The sequence below is a fragment of the Lycium ferocissimum genome, chromosome 3, assembly GCF_029784015.1.
Source record: "Lycium ferocissimum isolate CSIRO_LF1 chromosome 3, AGI_CSIRO_Lferr_CH_V1, whole genome shotgun sequence".
Taxonomy (NCBI): Eukaryota; Viridiplantae; Streptophyta; class Magnoliopsida; order Solanales; family Solanaceae; genus Lycium; species Lycium ferocissimum.
Window position 1 is genome coordinate 4,485,806 of NC_081344.1, and position 22,580 is coordinate 4,508,385.

General features: G+C 34.2%; 1 protein-coding gene across 1 annotated transcript; it reads right to left on the reverse strand.

The window, feature by feature from the left end:
* Nucleotides 1-8,615: 8,615 nt before the first annotated feature.
* LOC132049370 (probable zinc metalloprotease EGY1, chloroplastic) lies at nucleotides 8,616-21,874 on the reverse strand. The gene is made up of 10 exons (XM_059440131.1): nucleotides 21,398-21,874; nucleotides 19,036-19,497; nucleotides 18,772-18,912; nucleotides 11,925-12,026; nucleotides 10,678-10,889; nucleotides 10,332-10,382; nucleotides 10,188-10,257; nucleotides 9,700-9,768; nucleotides 9,075-9,125; nucleotides 8,616-8,953 (listed from the first exon to the last, which is right to left on the reverse strand). Exons 1-10 carry the CDS (start codon nucleotides 21,725-21,727, stop codon nucleotides 8,795-8,797), a joined length of 1,647 nt encoding a protein of 548 aa, XP_059296114.1. The 5' UTR covers nucleotides 21,728-21,874; the 3' UTR covers nucleotides 8,616-8,794.
* Nucleotides 21,875-22,580: the final 706 nt, after the last annotated feature.

A 22,580-nucleotide genomic window follows, 5' to 3' on the forward strand; every position in this document is an offset into this window, starting at 1 on the left:
CACATTTTATTTAGTTGTGTACACTTGAATATCTTAAGCTTGGGTAAAACTTGTCTTTATTTTAATTTGCTATCTATTCGGTTGTTGCTAGTTAAATTCTTATTTCGCTATGTTTAATTGAGTATGAATACTTTGAGTCACTCGGCAACTTTGAATATCATTTGGTATCATGTGGAATGCTTTTTTTGTGAGACAACTAACTGCTCACATATACGGATTGCTTTGAGCATTATCGCATTCTCGTTGGCACTTTGTCCTTCTTGTGATAGTGACTTTGTCACTTATATTGGCATGCCTCTTGAGATTATTCGGATCTTGTCCCATCTTGACTTTGGATTCACATTTCATCTTAATTATGGATCTTGGTCCATCTGAAGTATGAATGGGGAAGCCACTTTCAATATGGTTCTTGATTCTCTTGATTATTGGGTGACGACCCTACTTGATTTGGGACTTCGGTCCTTCTTGTTATTCGATTATGCTTTGATGTAATTGCATGATGTATGTGTTGGGCGAAATTAACCAAATGGTGAACTTTCTTGGATTTGCTTTGGAAAGCTTCTTGATATTTGAGATTTTGAATATTGATATCTTGAACTATTTTAATATTTGATATTTTATTTTCTTGAAAGGATGGTACCTTCATTTAGTTCTTGATGGTGATTTTGACAAGCTTATTCCTAGAATTTATTCTTGTACTCCTTACATATTATTTTTATATTAAGTGTTAGTTAAGTTTATGTGCCACTAAGCTTTATGCTTAGCAATAGTTTGTTACTATGTGGTGTTGTTGAAAGAGACTTGAGGATAGCCATTCAAGTAGAATCTTTAGATGCTTAGATGAAGATCACATTTGCATGAGCACATTCATTTTGTATACTTTTGGAGACTTGTACGTGATCCATGTGATACACTTAGATATGCATTTTTGAATGAAATTTGGGTCATGATGCTAATATTTTGTAACTTAGTTTTGATGAATGACTTGACTATTTTGGGAGTGTCCATGCCCAAGTCTTGTAATATATTAAATTCAGTACTTGTGTTGAACTTGGGAATTTAACTAGTTTGTATTTGAGATTGGGAGTTGAATTTCATGCTTGGTATGATCCTTGTAGCATGAAAATATTTCTCTACTACGTGTTTGATGAATTCTAAAGTGTTGATTTAACTCAAAATAGGTGTTGTCCATTTTTATGATTGGATATTTCTATTTTGTTTTAGGAGGTTTCTTTTAGATCCTACTATGTTGAGATATCGTATTTGGAAACTTGTTCACATGGGCCTATTTCCGCTATCACATGATAAAGTCATTGTTTTAAATTTGTTTGTTCTACATTTTGCGGTACGCTCGAATACATATGTGTTTATTATATTGTTCTACTCGTGAACATGTTGTCAAATAAATTTTATCCTTAAATTTAGTTATTAGTCTATTTTGCAAAAATACTTTCGGGACGAATATTTAATTTACTTAGTATGGATAAATTTCGATTAGTAGCATCCTCCCTAGGGGGAGTTGCTACACCTCGAGTCTTAAATGCGCATTAATACCCTTTATTACCATTCATTGTCATAGCATTAATGTTGGAAGTAAAGAAAAGACGATCTATGGAACTTGTACCATAACTCAAGAGATAAAATAGGAAACTACCATTTCAGAAGTGCATCCAATTCTAGCTTAACAATTTACATTCTCGCTTACAAGTAAATTATATTACATTTGCCCATTTATTATATCGGATTCAAAGGGTTCTTGAAGGTTTAATTGTTGATCCGTAGTTATCCCCATTAAGAGATTCCTCCGAGTTCCTATGACTCGGGCTTATTTTATTATATTCTTGCTTTATACTTATTTGATTTCATTGCTAATTATTATTACTTTATACTTTTTCATAACAAATCAATTCATCTATCATTTAAACCACTAAACAAATTCAAATTTCACCTTTTAAGGTGAATAGATAGGTTAATGATACGTTTATTTGTTAGCTTTGTTATTGCAGCGACAAAACAAATTAAACCTTGTTGGGTAGGTCGAGTTATAATCTACTGTTTAGCTCATTTTGATCCAACTTGTCTCAACCAACTAATCTTTTAAACAAATTAATGACCCGCCAATTTATTTATTTAACTCATTTCAATTCTTCCAAATTTAATTTAATCCGCCAGTTTAACATTCCTAACTTTAATGTAAAGTAGGGGAATCATTATCCGGATAAGGAATGGGAGAACTAGAAATAAGAAACTCATGAAGCACCAATTTGAAAAAGCAAATTCCAAAGAAATATTTGATAGTATTGGACCATATTTCTATTTTGTTGATAATGATGTGTAAACACCTAAACCCTCCGGGAGGAAGTCAATTATTCCTTCCGTTTCAAATTTTCAATACATTTGATGCTCTTTTTATTTTTTGGATGTTCTAAATATTTGAATTGTTTTTACTGCTATATACAATTTATACTTTTTAAAGATTTAAATTTATTAAACTATTGGATCACACTTTACTTTGATCTGATGTTTGCTCTCTTTCAAAGAAATTATTTTATACTTTTATTATTACATTAACATCGTAACTTTTGTTGGACCAAACCTATCTCATAAAATAACAAGAGCATAATATATTTACTTACTACAAGATCAATTATGCTCCTCAGATAAAAGTGTCCACTAGCCGTTTTATGGTTTTTTAAAAATACTAACTCCTAGAAAAAATAAGTAATTTGACTAAACTACTCATAATAAATAGGTATTGGGATTTGATCGCATAGCACTTAATAGGGGTAAATCTGAAAAAATAAAGTTAATTCGGACACTCTTTTTGACCCAAGAAAAAAAAGGCTAAATTTGACCTGGAGGGAGTAACTTTTATCACTCAAGTTTCATTCGTGATGCTTCAATTTTATAATTTACTCAAAACTCATGTACCTAAGCTGTTATTTAAAGTATGATGACAAAGCTTTACATTTAAATAACTATCAATAAAGAATATTGACCTCTTCAGCTCAATTTTAAATTTGCCAAAAAAGAAGCTAGTGGATTAGGATACGCTACCCAACCCCTCCAAAGTTATAATTTGCCGAAAACACCTCTAACTTATTATTTTCAGAAAATTAACGACTAAGCACTTTACATGCAAATAACTATATATGGATAGTCAATTTTGACATCTTTAACTCAATCTTAAATATACGAAAAGGAAGCTAGTTAACTATAGGTTTCGTTTGGGGAACTAAGGGGAAAAGGATGACGAATAGTTGAAGGGTCAATAAAGGAAGCAAGACCAAAATTCATTGGAGGATTTTGATATTCAATTAATTTAGTAGTAAGAGAATTCAAACAGTGAATTAGAACATAATACTCTCTTCACGTCGTGATTCTCTTTTACACCCCCTTAAGAGATTGTATTAATTCGAAGGGATATTTACACTTTAGTTGGATGGTTGTTATATATTGTTTCATGATGTATCGTAATGTATTGTAATGTGTTGTATTGTATCGTATTGTATTGTTTTGATTAACATAACGTTTGGATCGATTGTATCGTTTTTCATCGTTACATAATCTCACACATCAGTTATTTGAAGGATAAACCTACAAAAAAAATAGAGTACGGGATAGAGCTACCATATAAAAAAGGTAGGGAAAATGATAAAATAGATTTATTAGATAATAAAAATGAGAAAAAAAGATAAGGTAACGACACGATAACACCTAATCGGTCGTTACATAAAATGGGACTTTTCGTCGTTGCGTAACGATGTATTTAATGATACGATACATTAAAATTTAAGTAATAATCAAAACAAACATTGTATTTAAACTAACAACACAGTACAATACAATAGATAACAACCATCCAAACAAGTTGTTAGTTATTTTACTCTTTATATTTGAACAATCATAACACCATCCCAAAATTAAGGTGTTTGTAGTCTTGAATAAGTTCAGTTACTATTAAGAGTAAAATAGGAAAAAATAATTAAGTTTGTCTTGAACTTCTAAAAAGATAAATAGTTTGAGATAACTAATTTTTATAAAGCAGGATAGATAAAATAAATATTTATTCCGTCGTGATTTATAAAATTTAGTTATCTATTTTATTTTCGGTTGACGTGGGGTAAGTTTCTTGAATTAGTATTTCTTTTCCAATACGTATCCATCCTTTTGGTTTTCGATTTACAGATTTACGGAAGTCCTACTTTAAAAGTATAATAATTTCAATTGAAAATGACTTTATTTCCAGAAGTCCAATCAAAATCTTTACTTAAGAATGAAAGAATATTTATTATTTCACTTAGACTATAATATGATCCATCTCTCTATATAATAATAGCCATAGGCCATCATTCTGAAAAAAATACAGAAATTCGTGATGATGATTGATGAAGGCAAGACCATGAAAAAAAAATATTAAGAACAAATAATATCAATAACTCGAAAATTAAGATATTTAACTTGCAACGAAATGTTAAAAAAAATACAATTTTAGTGTAAAAGTTATTTTATGGTCTATCCGTATAATTTAAATCTTGATATGTCGAATTTATCGGTTTAGTTCGGTTTTGCGGGTTTTTCTACTTTAAGAAAGATATAAGCAATTTAAATCAGATGGATCAAATGATTGTGATGGGATGAGCAAACTTTTCTTAATTAATTCATTAAATTTAATTACATATTTCAATTTGGGTATGAAAAAAATCTTATATATTAGATAATGGTTCTTTTTAAATGGACTTTATATGGTGCGAATCGAATTAGTTGAGTGTGGATATCAAATACTAGGTGAGAAAAAAATAATATATTTCAAGGGTTTCTTGTAAAATTATCCAATGTCATGGTTTCAAATGGCCAATTAGTTATACGTCTTCAACAAAACATGCATTTGCGTCAGAATTCAGAAAATGAATGTGCATATTGGATTGGAGGGGTCCAATTACTGTTGGCCATACCCACTTTATTATACTATATTTCAAGCCCCACCAATGTTTTTAAATATGTAAAAGGAAAACGTATTGGCACTTTCTTACAGTTCACAATTCTAGATCCCGCCGACCAAATCTCAGATTTGTTGCACACTGAGCAAGTTGGGACGAACCACTACAAGACGCTACATCCAGAGTACTACAGTATGGTTCAAGCACCACAAAGGTCCACAACTTCAGAGAAATAATAAATATAGAAGCAAAGGCGAATTGAAGATTTTAAAACATTTGGCATGGTAGATAGTAATTTATATATGAAGTGGGATTGATCCACGACCCCGGGCGAAATGAGTTTGAAGACTTTAAAATTTAAAAGTCTTAGTATGTTTAGATTTTATTTAAAATTTGAATTTAAAAGAACATGTCTATTCATGAAATTAGATGACTATTCGGAATAGTCACTTTTCTAACTCTATAAATAAGGCCTTCAATTCCTTCATGAAGTGACTTATACAAATCTGCTGGTATAAACATTTTTTTAAATATACCACATTGGCGTGATTAAGCTTGGTGCGGATAGCTCCTAGCAAGAAAAAAAAAAATCGGGCAATTTCTTGTAAAATTATCCAATGGGATGTTGAAATAGGCCAATTAGTTGATACGTCTTCAACAAAACATGCATTTCCGTCAGAATTGGGCCAGAAAATGAATGTGTATATTGGATTGGATCCAAATTGATAAAGCCCCACCAATGTTTTTAAATATTAAAAGAGGGGTATTTATTGTTCCACGGTACTATATGAATGCCCCACCAATGTTTTTAAATATCTAAAAAAGAAAAACGTATTGGCACCAAGATTAAAACAATTCTAGATCCTGAGGGGACCAAAAAGAATATATGTACACTGACATTAGGACGAACCACTACAAGACACTACTTCAGAGTACTACGGTAATGGTTCAATCCTCCAAAGGTCCACAACTTGAGAGAAATAATGTGTATAGAAGTTAGGCCAAATTTGAAGATTTTAAAACATTTGCATGGTAGATAGTAATTTAATATGATTGTATTTTACCCAATGAGTTTGAATATCTCTTTAAAAGTCTTAGTATGTTTAGATTTTATTTAAATTTAAAAGTCATTTCTTCTTGGATTATTTATCTATTTTCCTAACAAGACATCACTGCCCACATTATTGCAGAGAAATGGATGCAGAATTGGTATGAAATACTATAATATTAAGTGAAAATGGTGGGATGTGCCATTTGAGCAACAAAACTATAATATTAAGTGAAAATGGTGGGATGTGCCATTTGAGCAACAAAACAAAAAAGATAACCCCACCAGAAGTTTATATTTCCAGCTATATTGTGATCATTCAGTTAACACGATGATGGTATGGGGCGATGTGAGTCATGTGACAGTATAAAATTATGTAATTTTAGTGCAAACGTATAGTTATGTAATTATTTGTTAAATTTACTTTCATGCATACCGTTTGACAAAACAAAAATACTGAAATAACTCTAAACGGTGATTTCGTTCACATATAAGCCATAATGCAAGGATGGTTTATGTGATTTTTAATAATGCAGGGTTCTTTGCTATCTTCGAATTAGTCTATTCCGTTCCAACCCAAAAAAAAAAAAAAAAAAAAAAAAAAAAAAAAAAAAAAAATTAATCTATTCACTATTATACGAGTGTCAGTCAATGCAATTATTTGAGTTGAAAATATATATTCCAAAATACACTTGTGTATATGTTGCGTCCACGATGAGGTTACTTTGTTGTATTTGTAGATGCATTTAATGTATGGGCTACCACTGAATGTTTTTCAAGGATATATAATTAAAATTTAATGCAGTTAAGCATGTAGAACTTCAATGTGACAGACCTCATCAGTCATCTTCTTTACATTCTGATAATATTCAATTGCAGTGTGGGGACTGAGGGGCGGTTTGCTTTTATTTTAAATGGAAATTGGAGTTTCATCTACTTTTATAAATTTTTATTTTATTTTCTTATTTTACTTAAACCTTTTTTCTTTCTAAAATCGGATGTGCCCGAGGTACTTTAAATTTATTTATTTTCAGATCCATTGGTCTTATAGTTTCTACTAATTTTAGCGTTGAATAATTTGTTTGTTAAAAGTAAACTTCTTTGGGTGCAAAAAAGGATTTTACGTTTCGAACGAGAAAGTCAAATATCCAATCTAACTTAAATTGTAGTATTAGTTACGTTGTTGGTTGTTTGAGGAAATTTCAACATGATTATTGCATGAGAATTACTTTTTATATTTGTTTATTAATTTTGTTTGGTCTAATTAGTTGGAGTAGGTGGGCAAATACTTACACGAACTCGTGTTTGCACTAAACCGGGTTATTTAAAACTTTAGGGAGAAAACCGCCAGTGTCAAACCTCAGGCATGTTAAAATTGAGGATAATACGCATAGTTAAAGGAGATGAAATATTTTATGTGATTAACTTATTTACATAATGGACATTTGAGATTACGCACAATTTTTTTTTTTCAAAATTTGAACCGAAAATATCTAAGATGAATATTTTATCATGTGTACATGTGCTCCGATGGAATACGTTGCAATTCAAGTATCTAAATAAAATTTACTGTCAAGTTTGAGAGGTTGTCAATATGTTAAGCCATTAATATAATGCTTAAAGTACTGCTCAATGCATTAATGGTGCCAATAATAATTCAAATTACAATAGAGAGAAATTTCTAATACTACCTATACGACACAATTCAAACTTGCTCAGCAATCATGTATGATACTCCTTCTCAATTCACATAATATAGATATAGACGGAAGTAACGTGACCATAACATAGTGTTTAAAAAGAATAAAAAAATAAAATAAAACTGTTTATGACCCAATCAATATACGAAACGTCGATATATATAATAGAAAGACTCCATAATTGTCTCATTGCTTTCACAATTAGGCGAAAATTGTAAACAAAAAGTTGAACAAGAAAGTGAAAGAAGGCCCCATAATATGATTATAATGTCTGCATTTGTTGATATCTGAACACATAAATGGTGGATTTAATCTTTAGGATGATTCTAGTGAAGTTTAGAAGAGTTGAAGAAACCTAACAGTTGAAAGATCCTTAATAATATATTCATTCAAAGGGGCAGCCCTGTGCAGTTCATGATTCATTTGAGAAAAGATTTAAAATAAATAAAATCAAATAAATACTATCGTGTTACTGTTGTCTATAATAATAGATGAGCAACTAGGATAAAAAGTCCGTTTCCTTGTTATGCTTTTATTTGCTACCACCGGGGTAGAATTTATTTGCGTTTAAATATTTATACCAAATTAATGAATGTACTACATATTTTTCATATGTATATTTACTACTTAACCCTGATAAAGAAACACATATTCTTACTTTGATTTTTAACTGCTGAGATTAAAAAAAAAAATTGCAGAGTGGGGGAATAGAGCAAAGACCATTTATTTTATTTTTATTTTCTAGTTATTTGGGGTGGATAAAAGGCATTCCAATATCAAGGTAAAAGTCGGTTTCCATTTTCAATTAATTTTACAAATCAAAGACACTAGCTCTCACTATTCCAAGTTTACCCACTTAAGGATTTAAAAGGAAACCAAATGCAAATATAATAGTTGACAAAACCTGAGCATAATTGGAGAAACTAGGAAGAGAATGGATTTAGATTTCATTAAAAATAAATGTGCAGGTAAAAACTGGTGTTTCCAGCCAAAAAATCTCACTATATACATGTATAAACAGTCCACTAAGTACATCAAAGATCAATATAAATACTCCTTAGAGCTCAAGTCGACAACAAAATTGGCAAGGCTCCAGTTTCTAAAAATCAAAAGGTCGTTACAAGACCTATACCAAGCTCCTCTGCAAGTTCATCCCATACAGGAAGGAGAGTCAATAATACAAGGAATATAGCCACACCAAGAGCTGCTTTTCTCCAAGTTCCGACCTCTGTTACATCGTTCAAGCAAGGTTTCTCCGGTGTCCTCTGACCATCAAATGATCCGAAGATTTTTAAGTTTTAAACAAGCAACTCTTATATAACATGAAATAAGATCGGAGATAAAATTACAGTCGTAATATTTCATACAGCATTGTATTTTTGTTACCTGACATATAAGAACATATAATCCCCAAGGAAGTGATAGAGGTCCACCAAGCTGATAGCAGTAAAAAACAGAGTTTAAGTGACCGATCATACAATTTGCAACTCCAAGCAAAAGGGGAAAGGATTGATATGTGAAAGGCCATTAGTGACTTGACCTCAATACACACATGCAATAAGTAAAAAAGGTTCCAGGTCTGACAACCTAATACTAATTACTCCCTTCGTCTCAATTTATGTGACGCTCTTTTCTTTTTAGTCAATCCCAAAAACAATTACACCTTTCTATATTTATTTATATTTTGGAAATATTACACCTTTCTATATTTATAAACAATTTAACTTTAAACTCTTCATTTTACCTTTAATAAAATGGTTTATAGCCGCACAAATATCTATGACTTATTTTAGACCACAAGTTTCAAAAGTCCTCATTTCATTCTTAAACTCCATGCCCAATCAAACACCTTCACATAAATTGGGACCGTCGGAGTACAGCTTAACAGCAGAAGAGTGACAATTGTTTTTTTGGAAGAATTGGGTTGGGGGGGGGGGGTTAGCAAATAGAGACGCTGGACAATGATTTATTGTAAGCTCTACCCTTTATCAAATGACAAAGGAATGCTTACCACGCCTAAACCCAGAAGTGAGTACGTTGCCAAACCAAAACCAATTAGTGAACCTTTCCCAAAGGCTCCCTGCCAAAAACAAAAGATGAATTAGACAGTCGTCATAGTTTATCTGGGACAACCAATTATCTCTTATCCAAGAAAGCTCTTCATTTTCCAAGAGGTCATAATTCTTCATTAAAAAGTCAGCAAAATATTTCGGGAAACCAATTTGTCTAAGAATACTAAAAAGTCTGAACGAGGAGCCGTAACCTGTTTTAAAATACTAGAATCACGAAGGACCCGTACGTCTATTAGACTTATCTTTTCAAGTATTTTAGTGTTCAATCATCTAATACTATGTAAACAACAGTCTACTTCAAGGTTTCTGACTTGTCATTCATTTATATTTTCTAGGATGTTGTTGACCTTTGAGATTAACCTTGACAGTACCCCAAGTTCACAAAAAGTCGATCACTAATTGATAAAGTAAAGAATGCAAAGGTCACCTGCACAGCTCTCCCACCATCAAGACATCCAACTGGAAGCATATTAAAAGCTGATGTAGTCAAACCACACCTGCAAAATGGAATTTAGAGCAAGCGTGCTAAAAACCAGCCAACAAAATTACTCACAAACAAACTCAAATTTACCAGCCAGCAATCACAAGAGGATGGATTGAAACCAATGCTCCATGCATTGCTCTGTGAAAATGAATGCACATTAGCTCAAACATTACATGAATTGAAACAAGTAGGATGAAAATATATTGTCGATTTGGAAAAATAAAATAATCCCTGGCCTTCAAGCACCTAACTGTTAAGTTTTTTCTTTTAAAAACAGCTATATTTATGTACTTCAAAGTGATAAGCCTACAGATATAGCACTGTTGACAAAGGGAATTCTCATATTATAGTAGGACAATAATTCAAATTTATATTCTGAAAATTGTTTTCCACGAACTTCATGCTTTCGCTCCCTGTAGAGGGCAACACTTACCCATAACCAAGAGTGGCTCTGCTAATAAGTCCAAGAAGCAAAGAGCCCTGAAAAAGTGTGCTAGGAACCTGAACCAAATCTCCAGTAGCACCGGGATTGGATGACAGCAACAGGCCAGCCGCAAACATGGAAGAAGACAATGCAGCACCAGCAAAGGGACCCGCAAGAGAAATGTCTACCTTTGCTTTGCGATCAGGAAGAATAGATTTGAACTGCAGGAACCAAGAGAATATCATCAATGCATATGTTTTATGCTTGATGGACTGTTGATGAATGAGGAGGAATGACAAGGTTTAATGAAGTAGATTAATCTAGCACGGATCCTTTAATGATTTCTCCCTCCATGCTAGACTCCACCATTGTCAAATCAGTTATATATGACTTTAACAAAATATGATACTTAAGAAGGGAAAGCAATAACACATTAACATTGTTTGAAGTGTTACATTCACAACATAATCAGCAAAGAGACTCCACCACCATCTCTACTTCCTTTCTCCTCTCCTCAATCGCAACCTACATTTAGAACTCTTATTCTTGTTCTCTATCACAAGCTTGAACTAAAAAATCTAAAATAACAAAAGTCCTAAATAAAGTGACCACCAAATTGTACAGAAAAGGAAATTGAAAATATGATTATTAACACTCCAAGAGATTAATACGCATAGACTATTGTATACTACAGCACCATCGTCGAACTCCACATGTTCTTTAAACTAGATTGTTTGGAAGAGGCTGCAGCCAGAATAAATTCTAGTTTTGCTAGTAGCATTTTTTCTTTCCGATAAGTATATTGCTAGTATCACATCTCGAACACTCTACAACAATTCTCTGTACTTAACGCGTTCTGCCATCAACAGCCCCTAGGCATATGTGAAATGTAACTCCCCCCCCCCCCCCCCCGGCCCAAAAGAAACCCTTATTACTGCTCTGAAGAACAGTTATTAAGAACTGAACTACTGCATCTTTAATGGCCAGGCAGGGTGTTTTTTTTCCATAGCCCAGGGTTTAAGCTCTAACAATGAAAACAGTCATGCATAAGCACCACTCTAAATGCATATCACCAGCATGTTCCATGTTTTAACAAAACCAGGTAAATGAGAAGGTACTCATTCATGGCTCTCCAGAAAGCAAATAACACTTTGCCAGCTACAAGATATTGGATCTATTTGCACAAATCTCTATCAAAATCCTCTGCAGCCAACTTTGTTTTCCACCATTGACAAGTGACAACAAACTATGCTAACCTGAGTGATTGCTCCAAAGCTTCCAAGGGTGATGTTTGGAATAAAGTAAGGAATGCTTAGTTTCACATTTCTTGGAAATGCAGCCAGAAAATGCCCAATTTCCTGCAATAAATCAATTCTTCATGTAAAATTGAATAGGGAGGAATAAGTTCTGAAGAGCAGAGATTTACGTATAATAACCAACACAGGAGAGACTAACTGCCATCTCATTTTCGCTCTACAACAACTTTTATTCTTCATTTTAAAAATAAGCTACCCTTGTAGGATTGCAATGACAAACGGGCAATGGAAAAAGGGTAAACTTTTTCCAAAAGCAAAAGAAAATGCAAAGCAGCAACTTCTAGTTTTCACGCAGAGCTACAACAATGTTAAGCCAAATGTCATTTAGAGATACAAAATCTTAGCTTAATGTATTATAGACATACTAGTGTCCCTTCTACATGTATGAGCCCAGTACTGTACAATAACACGATAACGATAGGTGTCTAATAAGATATACTCCCTCTGTTTCAATTTATGTGAACCTATTTCCTTTTTAATCCGTGACAAAATGAATGACCTCTTTCCTAATTTGGAAACAAATTCACTTTATAAAGTGATTTACAGCCACACAAATATTCAAAACTTATTTTGAATCACAAGTTTCAAAAGTCTTCACTCTTTCTTAAATGTCGTGCCCAATCAAACGGGTTCACATAAATTGAAACGGAGGGAGTAGCTAATGCTTCCTGCTGTTACTTCTGATCACTTTTGAATTTAATTTAAAATGTGCCTTGGCCTTTTATTTATATCCTAACCACAGTTAAGTTCTACCTGGTTCTGTGACCTTACTTGTTGGTTCAATGCTTCAATACTATTACTTTCACTTTCAGGCCCTGCATCTGTCAAAACAATGCCTAGGTCAGCTGAATATGATTTTAAATCGATTAAGGAATCTTCTGATTGGTAGGAGGAAAGGAAAAAACTATGAATATGTTTCTAAATCAATTAAGGAATCTTCTGATTGGCAGGAGGAAAGGCAAAAACTATGTAGCTCATTAGTCAGATGAAGAAAGATAAGCCTGAAATCTTTTGACAGACAAAATGAGATCAATCCCTTCATTTAGTAGTAGTTAGCAGCGATCCAACTCAATTATTTTCTAATTCTCCTGGCTTAATCATACAAATAATAACTAGTCTCTGAGTAACTGGATACCCTAGTGAGGCCATTCTGAAGACAAAGGAACCTAATAAAACCAGAAAGAGAGAAAACCCAATGTAGAAACAATGTCTAAAATAGATATTAAATAACGAGGACTGCTTAAGAGAACAAAAATATTTTTACTTTTTTCATATACTGCTCTGCTCATTTTGCACTCATCCGATCTTTTAGAGGTGAGGTTCAAAAGCTAATCCAATTTATACCCTTACACAATCTTACTTCAAATGAATAGCATAAATCAACCCAGTAAAGACAGAGAAAATGGAACTAAAATTATTATGCAGATGATTATAAAATTTACAGTAAAATTCTGTACTAATAATTATGGAGTGCCTTTATCTATCCATAATCAAATGTACAAAAAAGATGTTCTTTCAGCAGATATAGTGAATCCTATAGAGTAAAATCAAAATTATGTTTTTACTAGGTTAGCTATAAAACTAACTTAATTTTATTTCATTTCAGCTGGATGAAATTTGATGTTTCTATACAATGGCTAAAGCAGGGGGATAACAATACAAAAAAAATTCAGAGAATGGCAACTGCTCACAGGAGATATAATAACAAAGACAGATTGGTGGTAAAGGGGGAGGAAATAACAGAACCAGCAGAAATCAAAATGGAAATAATAGAGTTCTACAAGAAACTCTATTCAGAAACTGAAGAATGGAGGCCATCTTTTGAACTTGTAGACTGTCCAAAGATTTCAACTGAAGAGAAAATCTGGCTCCAAAGGCCATTTACAGAAGCAAAAGTTTTGCAAACTGTAGACGACTGTGATGGTGACAAAGCACCTGGGCCTGATGGTTTCACTATGAGTTTCTTCAAAGCATGCTGGACAACAATAAAAGATGAACTGATGTTGACTATCCAAAACTTCCATCAGAATGAGTTTTTTGAGAAATCCCTTAATGCTACATTTATAGCTCTTATCCCCAAGAATCATGCAGCAGAGGAACTAAAAGATTTTAGACCTATAAGTCTGATTGGGGGGGTATACAAAATAATCTCTACGTTGCTTACTGAGAGGCTGAAGACAGTGATGGATAAATTGGTGGATGTCCACCAAATGGCTTTCTTGAAAGGAAGACAAATTTTGGATGCAGCTTTGCTAGCAAATGAGCTGATCGACTCTAGGGTGAGACAGAATACTCCAGGAATTCTATGTAAACTGGACATAGAGAAGGCTTATGATCATGTAAACTGGAGATATCTCTTGAAGATTCTCAAGGATATGGTATTTGGCAACAACTGGTTGAATTGGATTAAATTCTGCATGTCCAATGTTAAATTTTCACTTATCATCAATGGAAATACTGAAGGATATTTTAATTCTCAAAGAGGACTGAGACAGGGAGATCCTCTCTCCCCCTTCCTCTTCATTTTAGCGATGGAGGGGCTCAATCACATGATCAAGAAAGCAAAGGCAAATGGTTGGATGAAGGGTTTCAGGGCTCTAACAAATAGGGGTCATGCCATGGGAATAACTCATTTGCTGTATGCAGATGATGCTCTGGTCTTTTGTGAAGCTGAGGTATTACAAGTCAGGCATCTGAGGGCTATTCTTACCATTTTTGAAGGCATTTCTGGGCTGCATGTAAACTGGCACAAAAGCCATATTTTTCCGGTGAATCAAGTTGGGAACCTATAGGAGATAGCTGAGAACATAGGCTGCAAAGTGGGATCTCTGCCCACAAAATACCTGGGACTGCCCCTGGGTGCTAAAAACAAAGAATTGGAAATTTGGTGTGAGGTGTTGGAGAAATGTGAAAGGAAGCTGGCTAGATGGAAGAGCCAGTATCTATCTTTGGGGGGCAGAGTGACACTGATAAAATCTGTGATGGATTGTCTCCCTTCTTACATGATGAACCTATTCCCAGTTCCAAAAAGCATTGAAAGGAAGTTTAATCAACTGAGAAGAAATTTCCTCTGGCATGGTAACAAAGAAAAGAAAGATCATAATCTGATGAATTGGGATGATGTGACACTTAGTAAAACTCAAGGAGGTTTGGGGATAAAGAACTTAAGTATACAGAATAACTGCCTACTACTTAAGTGGCTATGGAGGCTCTGCTTTGAAGATAGGGCCCTCTGGAAAAGATTCATTGCACAGAAATATGGTCTTCTAACTCAGTGGACCACTTTGGAAGTTGATGGAACCTTTGGGTGTAGTGTATGGAAGACAATTAGAAGGTTGTGGCCCTTGCTAAATAGTAAAATGCACACAAAGGTGAGGAATGGACCAAAAACAGATTTTTGGAATGAAAAATGGATAGGAGATACTAGTCTAAGAGAGCTGGTCTCAGACTTATACATCATAAGCCTTCAAAAGAATGCTACTGTCTTTCAATTGTGGAGCAATCAAGGGTGGAACTTGATTTTTAGAAGAGCCTTGAATGATTGGGAAATAGACAGAGTAACAAACTTGCACCAAATTTTAGGTACCTTCCAGGGCACATCAATTGGCCCTGATAGACCTGTCCGGGAGCTGCATAACAAGGGAGATTTCACAATAAAATCTTGTTATTCGAACATGAATAGTAATCAGTTAATACTAGCAGAATGGCTTAGGAAACTAATTTGGAAGGTCAGTTCCTCATAAGGTAGCCTGCTTTACATGGTTGGTAATCAGAAGAGCATGCCTAACTCATGAAGCTTTACAAAGAAGAGGTACTCAGATTTGCTCAAGGTGTTTTATGTGTGGACGAGAAACAGAGATCAATGGTCACCTGTTCCTACATTGCAAAACAGCTGTAAATCTGTAGAGCATGTTCTTATGTTTACTTGGAGTGAGTTGGGTCATGCCAAAGACCACTTTTGAACTTTTGAACAGCTGGAAAGGAATTGGAAAAAGAAGATCTAAGGAGAACTGGTGGGAGAATATACCAGCATGCATCTGGTGGACACTATGGAAAGAAAGGAATGCAAGATGTTTTCATGATAATGGCAGCAGCACTCAAAAGATCAAGATGAAGTGCCTTAGTTTACTTTATTTTTGGTGTAAACAGGATATGGTGGGGGAAGTAGAATCCTTAGTTGATTTTATAGGACATCTGTAAAGTCTAGTTTTTTTGCTGTTTCAGGGTAGTTTCAGTCTACCAAGGGATGTAAGATTATACTTCATCACCATATGATGAGTTTTTTGTGTGAATACAAAGTTACCTTTTACTCAAAAAAAAAAAGAAGACATGTATGTAAAGTTAAGTGTGAGATCTAGAAACCCTTAAAGTTAAGTGTGAGATCTAGAAACCCTTAGTTTATGGGACTCTTGTTTTGCCTTAAAAGATATGCTCCCTCTGTCCCAATTTATGTGGCACCATTTCCTTTTTTGTCTGTCCCAAAAAGAATGTCACCTTTCTATATTTAGAAACAATTTAACTTTATGATATGATTTACAGCCACATAATTATATAAGGCTTGTTTTGGACCACACATTTCAAAAGTCTTCCTTTCTTTCTTAAACTCCGTGCCAAGTCAAATGGTGCCACATAAATTGGGACGGAGGGAGTATTATATACTATCTAATGAAATAGACATAAAAAAAAGGGCAGCCCGGTGCACTAAGCTCCCGCTATGCGCAGGGTCCACGGAAGAGCCGGACCACAAGGGTCTATTGTACGTGAATAGATCAAAATGAATAAAGAGGATTCATATACTCGATCTTAATTAATTTGGGGTTGAGATAGATTGATTGATTCAGATAAAATTTAAGGTTGTTCGACACTATGTGGGAAGCCAATTCCCACAAAAAAATCAATAATTTTTATACATTATTTTCACGACCGTGCTACTCTATATTATGAATCTGAATTTGCTTCGGCAAGGAGACATTAATAAGAACTGAAGAATCTAGAATTGTGACACTTAACCATTAAGATGTCTATTACAACTCATCCATGACTAGAATAATGTACGAGGATTGGATGGGGGTATGAATCTAAATTTTATAAGTTAAATTACAAGTAGGATTCTAGTGTATATCTATGGAGGCATACGAAGACACCTATGGTTATCGGATCAAAGTTCAAGAAAGAAGTAGAACAAAGATAGATGCGACTGAGTGCTGTCAAATATGTTGAAGTTGCAAGCTCGAGCAAAATATCCTGCAGCCTATAGAGTAGCAGATCAAGAAGTTCCAATTTCTATTTGTATTGAGTCCATTGTTTTTCCTTCTTTTGTTTCATACCAGGAAACTTTCTTTCTGAAAAACATCAAACTTCTGCCATGTTAGAGGGGAGCCTCTTAGTGATCTTGGAAGATATAAGTGGTCGGTTAACAAATAGACTATTTCACAATGACTTGGCCTGACATTGCTTTTCCCTTGAGCATTGTAAGTCAGGTTTTGAATTTTCCATGTGATACGCATTGGATACAATAGTCAGTGTCCTTCATTACATAAAATCTATCCGAGGAAAGAATTACTCTACAAGTATAAAGGCCATGAATAGATTGTTGACTATACATAACAGAGCATATTCACTTTCTGATAGACGTTCCACCGCTGGATACTGTGTTTCGATAAAAGGTAATTTGGTTTCTTGGAAGAGTGAAAAACAAAATACGTCCGGAAGGTCCAGTTCAGTATAGAACCATGGCGATACTTGGTTGCGAACATATGTGGATTAAACTATGAAGTTTGGAGGGATCTTGCGCATAGAACTTGTATGTGATAGTCAGGCTACATTTCAGTATTTCACATCAAATTGAATCCAATGTTTTGTGAGATGAGCAAACACATAAAGATCAACTTCTATTTGTTAGAGTTAAGATATTCCTAGAAAAAATCGTCACTAAGTTTGTGAAGTCGAACAATTAACTTGCTGACCTATTCTGTTATTCATCAAGTCCTTCACCAATTGATGAACTGATTATATATGTAGCAGACTTGGTACATACATGTTATGGACCCACTTGAAGGGAAATATTGCTAGTTTTTGCATGCATCCGCTTGAGGAGAAGTGTTAGATAGCTAGTTTAGATTTAGTTAATGCATGCAAGAGTAACATGACAAGTAGTAACTAGTAAGTGTCGCAAATCAGATGCATACGTTGTAAAATGCGCCTATTCAAGAACTTAGCAGTAAGATAGTTGTCTCAACGCGTTCTCTCAATTATTTAGACTAACCACTTTCCCATGATCAAATTGCATTTTGTGGTATACTACCCCAGCCAAATCAGGAAAGCGCATCTTCATTGTTTCATCAGGTCGTTTTCTCTTTTGCTTAGAGTATTACTCAGTTATCACAACAGCATATCTAGAATATCCATAAAAGAGTTCTTTCAGCTGAGATTGTTCTTCTCTTTTCAGCAGTATGCATACTTTATAAATTAATTATAGAGTTTCCGCTCCAAGGCCAAGAAATGTGTTTGTAGTGTTTCTATCTAGTTTAATATTTCTCCACCATCCTATTTCAACTTGAAACTTCAAACTAGGAGAAACACTAAAATCAAAGCTAATTATTCTTTTCTGAATATAATCAAACCATAGTCAACCTGACTAACATAATCAATGTTGCCAAAGAAGCAAATCAAAAGCGTAAATTAGACCGTTATATTGAGAAAATTTTCATGTTCTTTTGGCCTTGGCTGATTCCTTCAATAACAGAATCCCATATAATCAACTAAAAGGATAACAAAGAAATCTTACATGAAATAACTGCACACCCAACACACCATATGCCAGAGGTAAAGCAGAATCCACAAACGGTACTAAAAGCTGCATATCTGGTGGTTCAATAGCATTTGGATCCGTAAAGTACTTAACTACCTCAGGAGGAAGGCGAGTTATCTGCTCAACAGAAATTTAAGTCGTCGAGTCAATTTTGAAAAAATAAATAGACAATTTTATGAGAAATAACGAAACAAAGTAAAAGGGAATTCTAAAGTCAAACCAAGGGGATAATGAGCACACCTGAGACGCAATTCCTAGCTCCACAGAGGAACCAATCGTGAGAAGGAACAACAGAAAAGCAATTACATATTGCCAGAGAGTTGTTGGACTTGGTTCAGAAACTTCTTTTCGCAGCATACCAAAGCTGACTCTGGGCCCACCACGCGGGTCTGGCCCCTCTGAATTAGGTTCCTCCACCATGAACAGGTTGTACTTATCACCCATAATTTCTGATAATTGACTCTGAAGTTTGGCAAAAACATCCTCCCTTTTTCCTCTAAGATTCCCAAGGAAAAGAATGCCCTCTGCAAAATCTCCAAATGGTTCTTCTCTAGTCACCCAAAAAGTAGAGTAGCCAAATAACTTTTCCTTAATGATCTTCACATCACTGGGATCAACCTTTTCTGGTCCAAGAAGTTCCATCAACTTAAAAGAATCTACTTGGAAATTATTATAAGTTGATTCAATAGTGGATATTGTTGGCTGCCAAGAAAGTAAACATATTCAGTACATAGGATTCTCTTCATTTCTTTAATGTTTCTTCATATCCTGCAGCTACTCTTTATTATTTCTCATTAGACTGACGCCTCTAACGAGCTTCTTATGACTCAAAAGAGATTACTTGAACCTAATCTGACTACAATGTAATAAAGGAAAGCTATTTGACACTTTCCTTGCTATCTTAATGACCAGATAAGCTTCTTAAAATTCATAGATATCTCGGGCCACAGCTTCTTTTTATACTAGTCACAATAATTTAGCAATTATAACTAAACAGTCTATAAGGTTGAAAAGCCTTTGGTATTGCAATTTCCAAAGTAACTAGCTGTAAGATTTTCCTGTAGGCAAATTGCTATTAAGCTTTCCTATTCAAGATCAGATTTCAATCAATCAAGATGCCTCATGCATTCCTACATTGCATAGTCTTAAAAGGGCAGATTTTCAGAATTTTGCCAGGAGGTTGTTTCCAAGAACACACTGCAACAGAAGAACCTAACCACTTCACTCTCTCAAGGATAGGAACAAAGGCAAACAGAAAATGGAGATTTCAAGCAAAATACATGCAAATAATTTCCATGTTCCTTAGCATTCATTGTCATAAAATAATTTCCCATCCGTATAAGCAAGTCCGTAGCCAGGATAAGAGGCATATGAATATGTAGCTGGCAGAATCAGTTCTCCAACTGTAGAAGCCTATGACATAGCACTACAACCAGCAGCATGAAGAACAACATCAATATACTACTCCCTCTGTCCCAATTTATGTGGCACACTTCAGTTTGTCCCAAAAAGAATGTCACCTTCTATAATTAAAAACAACTTACCTCTAATATTCTCCTTTTACCTTAATGAACTGATTGTCTACGGTTTGTTTTAGACCACAAACTTTACAAGTCTTCCTTTCCTTCTAAACTATGTGCCTAGTCAAACGGTGCTACATAAATTGGGACAGAGGGAGTAATACTTATATCAGCTATCAGTTAAATACACATTCTTTCTCTTATTTTCCCCCAAAATTTCCTCCTTTCATCAACACCGAATCTAACAATGTAACAAGAAACTTGAAATTTTAGACAATAACAACTACACATCAATACCAATCTAGTTATGTTGGGGTCGGCTATATGAATTCTGTATATCCATTTCTGCTATATTTTTCATTTAAATACACAATTTTAAAACAAATTAGAGTGTTGCTTGTCTTTGTTTCACTTCCTTGAAATATCTACTAATGCACAACGTGCCCTTGATCGTTTAGTCCTTAATTAATCAACTTCAAAGAGATTTTCACTTATCCCAACACTAACATAAAAATCTCTAAAGGATACGGGGTAGAGTTATTATAAAAGAAGGTAAGGGTAAAAGATTGAAACACGATTATTAAATAATAAACAAAGTCAAATGAGAAAAAAATAAGCTAACAACGCAACCACACCAAATGTCCAATCTGTCATTACATAATATGGGACACAAAATGGGACTTTACGTCGTTACATAACATGGGTTTAACGATAACATACAATAAAATTTAAGTGACAATCAAAACAAACATTGTATTTAAAATAACAATACAATAAGTAACAACAACCATCCAAACAAGGTGTAAACAAACTTAAAAAATCGAAACTTAAGAGTTATACAGGTATTAGTAATTCATCTATTACTTATTCCATCGTCTATCCTGCGAGTACATGTTTTAGTTACGCTGGATTGTAAACCGGCAACCAAATACCGTACCTGGTGTGCTGAATTTTATACATAACAACTAAATTCTACCAAACATGGTAGTTTACTAGTTATGCTGGTTTTAATACATGAATAATTCACTTCCTAACCAATAACCAAACTACCCCTTAAAGCAAAAAACAACAGAGAAACTCACACGTGAAGAAATCGACACCGGAGAATCCTCAGAATCAGTCACCTTATCGTTTCTTTCCTCAGTGTTCTCTTCAGTTACAGTTGCCAAATTGGAAGAAGAAGAATCTTTTTCCAGTTTCCCATCACTATTGCTCCCATTATTATTATTATTATTGCTATTTCCATTTCCACCACCACTACTACTACTACACCTAATAATTAATCTACCCAAATTGCGTTTGTACATGTTCTTCATTTGGATTTTTTGATTGAAATTATAACTGATTTTTGGAGGGTGAATACGGAACCTTAAGTTCATTGTATTGAAACTACAGCTCGTTAAAGTTCCCATTTTGATGGAGAAAAACCAAACAGGTTGTTGATTTTGTTTGCTGTTTATTTTATTGTAATGGCGAAAAAATGTTATTGGGAAGAGTGTTGAAGGAGAAGATGAATTTCAGGGCCTGTTTGGATGACTTTGAGGTTTGAGTGTGAGCATATAACAAAAGAATATCTTCTTACTTGATATTTTTGTTTTTTTATCGTTTTAAATATGAAAAAAGTGCAATGTGGCCCTAGAGGTTTGAGGTTGTTCTTTTCGGTCCATCTTTTACGATTAATATTCTGCATGAGAAAAAATAATACACTAGATTACGTATACGGTATACAGTATACCTAATACTCCCCGTCTCAATTTATGTGATAGAGATGGACCTTGGAGTCTAAAGGGTTCAGGTTGAGCAGGACCAAGACAAAATATTTGAATTGTAAGTTCAGCGGTGTTGAGCGTGTGAATAACGTGCAAGTGATGCTTGATACACGTGTCTTCCAGAAGAAAGAAAGTGTCAAGTATCTTGGGTCTATATAAGGAAATTGAGAAATTGATAATGATCTCACACATCGTATTGGTGTAGGGTGGATGAAATGGAGGCTTGTATCCGGTGTCTTGTGTAACAAGAAGGTGCGACCAAAGCTCAAAGGCAAGTTGTACAGGGTGGTGGTTAGACCAACTATGTTGTATGAGCCCGAGTGTTGGCCAGTCAAGAACTCTTACGTTCAGAAGATGAAAATTGCGGAAATGAAGATGTTCCGGTGGATGTGTGGGCATACTAAGAGAGATAGGATTAGAAATGAAGACATCTGGGATAAGGTGGGAGTAAAACTGATGGAGGATAAGATGCGAGAAGCGAGGCTAATTTGATTCG